This window comes from Crocodylus porosus, unplaced genomic scaffold (genome assembly GCF_001723895.1).
Source record: "Crocodylus porosus isolate Cpor-Errol unplaced genomic scaffold, CroPor_comp1, whole genome shotgun sequence".
NCBI lineage: Eukaryota > Metazoa > Chordata > Crocodylia > Crocodylidae > Crocodylus > Crocodylus porosus.
Window position 1 is genome coordinate 91089117 of NW_017728943.1, and position 6214 is coordinate 91095330.

At 46.3% G+C, this 6214-nt stretch overlaps 1 protein-coding gene across 3 annotated transcripts in view; it reads right to left on the minus strand.

The window, feature by feature from the left end:
- The window catches only part of SDCCAG8 (serologically defined colon cancer antigen 8), a 153254-nt gene that overhangs the window by 131748 nt on the left and 15292 nt on the right, over positions 1-6214 (minus strand). For all 3 annotated transcript variants that reach the window (XR_002103673.1, XM_019549779.1, XM_019549780.1), the window contains exons 2-3: positions 856-1014; positions 654-736 (exon numbers count right to left, since the gene is read on the minus strand). Coding sequence is in view for 2 of the 3 variants with exons in the window: in XM_019549779.1 (XP_019405324.1) it covers positions 654-736; positions 856-1014 (242 nt within the window). In the remaining variant the exon portion in view is untranslated. The remainder of the gene's footprint in view (positions 1-653; positions 737-855; positions 1015-6214) is intronic.

Consider the following 6214-nt stretch of genomic DNA (forward strand, 5'->3'; position numbering starts at 1 on the left):
CTTGAAGTGCGGCGCCCAGAACTGGACGCAGTACTCCAACTGCAGCCTGACCAGTGCCGCACAGAGGGGGAGGATCACCTCTTTTGACCTGCCTGAAATGCATCTGTGGATGCATGACAAGGTACGGTTGGCCTTCCTAACTGCCTCCCCACACTGCCTCCCTATGCTCATATTGGAGTCAATGATGTTGGAGTCAATGAGTTCCTATTGTATTTTTACAAGAGTCTTCATACACAGATGAAAACCTTTTTGTCCATGTACTGTAGAAGAGAGCTATAGATTCTACTGTTACATAGATCTCTGACCATTGTTCTCCCTGAAAAATGGAAAGGTCACAGCATCAGAAAGACTACTACAGCATTAGGGCTCTGGTAGAACTACAAAGGGAAAAGGGATTCTATCATATTCTGCCCTTAAGAAATTCATGTCAAAACCACATACACTGCCTCACATGGAATTAAAAGCATCCTTTCTGCTGCAGTCAAAACCAGAATTACTCACAAATACCAACTGTCTTCCTACTCCAACAGCTAATCTCCCTCAATGGGATGGTAAGGAGTTTAGTTCCTATTCTTTGTGGATAGGAAATAAATTGTAACAACAAACAGATCATTCATTCACAATTACACAAAGAAACAAGAAGAAATACGTACATAGGATAATATCTTCCTTTTTGATGGAGATAATTGACTTTCAAGTTCCTCTTGCTGTCGCAACAGAACTTTAAGTTGATTGACTATGAAACAAAGATAAAACATTAACAACTAGACATGCATAATTTTTTACTTGGTGCAACTCATAAAATGCATTTGGCCTGCAGTTTTTTTAATCAGTTGCTACTGTATTAACATTTACCTGCATGGCTGTTCTGTAGTTCCTGCCAAGCTGCATCCCCAGTCTCATCTCGGCCTGTATTACTGGAAGACAGGTAAAATGCTATTTCTCCTTCTCCCATTGCAGGATGGCTGTCCCCCAAGGCACATTTCAGTTGCTGGATGCTTTCACTTGCACGTTCTTCAAACAAAAAATATGGCATTAGACATCCAAAAAAACCCAGCTAGATTTATATACTGAAATAGTGTTTTAACTGTATACAGTAAGCATAGAATGAAATGCATTCAGGCTTTGTCAATGCAGATAATTTAATCCAGTGTCAAGTACTGGTTGCTAGCTACCAGCAACTGCTGAACTCAGACTGGCAAAGCTCCTGGAAATAACATTTACAGTAGGAGAATTTAACCCAGTTTCAAAGTGGATGTTGTATTAGTGTAAATGGGACTTACTGTTGATTCCTATCTATGAGTTGTTATTCTGTTATTGTAGGCCACTCAAACTTTTGGATAGGGAAGGATATAAATCTAAATAATAATGATCTTATAAATGTAGCATCATGAATAGCCTCATTAAATTAAACAAGACTTCTCCTAGTAGCAAGAACTATTCTTGATATAGGATGCAGACTTTAGGAACAGCATTTTGGATTTTAATGAGAGCCGTAACATGGTATAATACGTTCTATGAAACTATGCTTAAAAGTCTTCTTATTCAAAATTAAAACTCAGAAAACTAGTTGTCAATTTACAAGAACAATTAAATAAATATGACATAACAGTATCAGAAAACTTCCCAACAGATTTTGAACTTAACTATAGTTTCATAGTAGCTAGGGTCAGGAGGGACCTGAACAGATCATCTAGCCTGACCCCTGCCACAGGCAGGAATGAATGCTAGGTTCACAAGACCTCAGACAGGCCATCATCCAACCTCCTCTTGAATTTGCCCAAGGCAGGGGCAAGGACCACTTCCCTGGGAAGTTGGTTCCAGATTTTGGCCACCCTAACTGTAAAATATTGTCTCCTGATCTCTAACCTAAACCTATTCTCCATCAGCTTATTACCATAGTTCCTCATCACCCTAGGTGGTGCTGGGGAGAAAAGGGCTCTACCTATTTGCTGTTGATCTCTCCTGATGAGTTTGTAGGCAGCCACCAGATCCCCCCTCAGCCTCCTCTTGCTGAGGCTGAACAGGTTCAGGTCCCTCAGTCTCTCCTCATAGGGCCTGTCCTGCTGCCCTCTCACCAAGCGGGTGGCCCTCCTCTGAACCCTCTCCAGGCTGGCCACATTCTTTTTAAAGTGCAGCGCCCAGTACTGGACGCAGTACTCCAACTGCAGCCTAACCAAAGTCGCATAGAGGGGGAGTATCACCTCTCTGGACTGGCTTGAGATGCACCTTTGGATGCATGACAAGGTATGGCTGGCTTTGCTGGCTGCGGTCTGGCATTGGCAGCTCATGTTCATCTTGGAGTCAATAATGACTCCAAGATCCCATTCCACCTCTGTGCTTTCAAGTCTGCATGTATGCTGTGGATTCCTTCTCCCAAGGTGCAGCACCCTGCATTTATCTACGTTGAACCCCACCCTATTCTCATCTGCCCACTTTTGTAGTCTGTCTAAATCTATTTACAGCCTCTCTTTCCCTTCAAGTGTGCCCACCTTCCCCACATCTTAGTGTCATCAGCAAACTTGGACAACATGCTTTCCACCCCCTCATCCAAGTCGCTGATGAAGATGTTAAACAGTGCGGGCCCGAGGACCAAGCCCCGGGGTACCTCACTGCTCATATCTCGCCATGTTGAGTACAACCTGTCCCCACTACTCTCTGGGTGCGCCCCATTAGCCAATTTCTTACCCATCCAACTGTATAGGCATCAATGCCACAGTTGCTTAATTTATTGATAAGGATGGGGTGAGAGACAATGTCAAAGGCCTTCTTAAAGTCTAGAAAGACTACATCCATGGCGACACCATCATCCAAGGATTTAGTTACTTGATCATAAAAGGCAACCAGGTTGGTCAGGCAGGACCTGCCTTTGATGAACCCATGCTGATTGCCCCTGAGCATGATGTCCTCTGCTGGCCCCCCACAGATGTGCTCCTTGATGATTCTCTCCAAGACCTTCCTGAACACCGAAGTGAGGCTTACAGGCCTATAGTTACTTGGGTTCTCCTTCTTCCCTTTGGGACCACATTAGCCAGTTTCAAATCCCCCGGCACCTGGCTAAATGACAATGAATGCTCATGTCGTCGGGCCAAGGGCTCCGTGATGACCCCTGCCAGCTCCCTCAACACCCTTGGGTGGAGGGCATCTGGACCTGCAGATTTAAAAATGCCCAGCCCTTCCAGAAGATCCCCAAATACATCTGCACTGACTGAAGCCCTGACAGAGGTATCCCTGAGACTGTCCCTACCTCTGGTAGGTGGGATGTCCAGGTCCCTGTTCAAGAAAACAGAGGCAAAGAAACTGTTAAAAATATCAGCTTTCTTGTTTGGCGTAGCCACAAGATTCCTGTATGCATCTTGCAGGGGCCCTACATTGCCTGGTGCCCTCTTCTTGCTCCCAACGTACTTGAAAAAGGACTTTTTGTTGTCCTTAATCCTGGACGTTAGCTTGAGCTCCATCTCTGCCTTGGCCTTCCTAATAGCCCTCGTACACTCACGGGCCAAGGAGGAGTACTCCTCCTTGGTGATAGCTCCTCCCTTCCACTGGTTGTTCATCCTCCTTTTAGCCCTCAGGCATTGCTGAATGGCCTTGCTGAGTCAAGGGGGTTTCCGAGCACTCTTACCCCCCTTGCTTCTTTCAGGGACTGTTATCCTTTGGGCCTGGAGGATCGCCCCCTTAAGGTATGACCATTCCACTTGGACTCACATCTCCTCTACCTTCTGGTCCCTCAGTGCCTCCCCCACTAGTCTTTTAAGCTCACTGAAGTTAGCCCTTCTGAAGTCAAGGGCTTTACCCTTGGTGTAAGCCCCTGACCCCCTGCGCTGGATAGTGAAATCCAGCAAGTGATGATCGCTATTGCCCAAGTGCTCAAGGACCTGCAGTCCCCTCACCAGGTCATCCCCCGTGGCCAGGACCAGGTCCAGCAAAGCTTTACCCCTAGTGGGGCTGTGCACTTTCTGGATAAAGTGAAGGTCTGTAACACAGCCAGGAACCTATGCAATTGGTCAAACCTGGTTGTCTGCTCCTCCCAGCAAATGTCTGGGTAGTTCAGGTCACCCATGACAATAACATCCCTTGACCTAACCGCCTCCATAAGCTGACTGGAGAAGCTCTTCCCCCTGGTTGGGTGGTCTGCAGTAGACACCCACCATAAGGTCCCTTTTACCACACCCCCCTTGTAGTTTGACCCACAGTGTCTCTGCCCGACCCCCCCTCTAACCCGAAGCTAATCCTTGATGATGTGAGGTACTCTCTGACGTAGAACGCAACCCCCCCACCTTTCTTCTCTGTCCTGTTTCTTCTCTCTAGGGTGTATCCCCGAATGCCCACCGCCCAGTCACAGGTAGGGTCCCACCAGGTTTATGTGAGCCCTACTAAGTCTGGGTTCTTACTCGCAATCAGGAGGCACAGTTCCTCCTGCTTACTCCCCATACTACGAGCGTTAATGTAGAGGCTAAAAAAACCTACAAGCATATACTTTTGTTGGTCTCTTTGGAAGAAATAGGGAACAATTTTTAATATTCTTTAATGTCTTTCCAAAATTAGTCTAATCCAACTACACAGCACTTATGCAGTAATATTTTCCTTTCATTTTCAATGTAGCACTTTTGTGCAGTACCTCTGCTTCTTCCCCATCCTTCTTAGCTATCAAAAATACCAGGGTTGTTCTTCATGAAAGTAGAGTTATCAAACCCTGAGGTCATGGGCATATTCCAGCTGAAGCAGTTACAGGCTGCATATCTAAATTCTTCCAACACTCTCAACAGGATACAATGTTCATATTTACTACTGCTGCTAAACTTACACTATTGCTATAAATAAAAACAGCTGCTGCATTCAGTGGATAGGGATTTTACTTCTCCATGCCCATTATCTACATTACAAATTGTCTGTAAAGTCCTTCAACACCTTCTGATAAGAAAGACAGAACTATAAAATGGGATCTCTAAATACATACTATTTCCATTTAATTCAAGCCAAATATATGCTTTTTCCAAAACATCTTTGAACAATATGAAAATGTGGCCCAAATTCTATGACTTGTTGAACTGAAGTCAGTGTGGTTCTGCACTGACTCATTAATCCATATATGCAAAACAGCTAACAGGATCAGGATTTATGACTTGAGAGCAAAACAGTTCCTGCATTACAGGCAGAATACAGTTCTGTATTTCAACAATGGGCCTAGCAAACCTACGAATGACATTCACTTTACTGTCTTCCTCTGGGCTAGGGACAGAAGTTATATATAAACTGGTTTAAGTGATCAGAAGTGATCAAAAACCGGTTTAAAACTGTAACAGAACAGAAATTCAGTGCACATAAGCCAATTTCAAAATGCCTGAAATCTGGTTGAATGTAGTATCAGACTTAACTGATTTAGGTCAAACCAATTTACAGAACTTCTGTCCCAGATTCCTTCCTAGTTTACGTTAACTCAGTCCGCCAGCATCCCAGCATGCTTTGCACCCTGGGCTGGGCTGTCTGCTCCAGCAGAGCAGGCTTGACCCCACCCCTGTGCTCCCTAGCTAGAGCACTATCACTGCTCCAGCTGGCTGAGAAGGGGGTGAAGGTGGGGGTGGGAAACCCTATGCTGGAATGCTCCCATCATTGTTTGAATGGCAGGAGTGGGGAGCATGGTCAAACTACAGTAGCATGAGGGGAAAGGGGGACATGGCCAGACCCCTCCAGCCCTGAGCCAGAGAAAGCACTACACAAATCCCTGACCCCTGGCCCCACAGCAGCTCAATAACAGCCTGGCCCGGCCTGGGCACGGGGAGCTGAGACCAAACTAAGTGCCTAGCTCCTATAGCCCCAGCCCAAGCCTCAGCTGGCTAGGAACGGCCCTGCCCTGTGGCCTGACCCCACCATCTGCCTGCTTCACCCAGGACTGGGTCTGCAGGGCTGAGCTGGACTAATATTTTAATATTATAAAAGCCTAAGTTTGTCTGTCTGTCTGTAACGCTTTATTTGCACTCTGATTGGCTGCTGGAAACAGCCAGAGTGCTCAAAGCATGGGGGAACGCCACCAATGATTCTGAAGCTGCGCCGAGGGCCAGACAGAGTGCTGCTGGCCTCAGTTCCCCCATGCTGCTCCCTGCAACAGGCAGAACAGCAGCAGCGTGGGGCATTAGGTGGTGGCACTCCATCCCAGCCCACTTCCCTCACCCACCCCCCATCATTCTTGATGGGCAATTGGCGTGTGTGTGTGTGT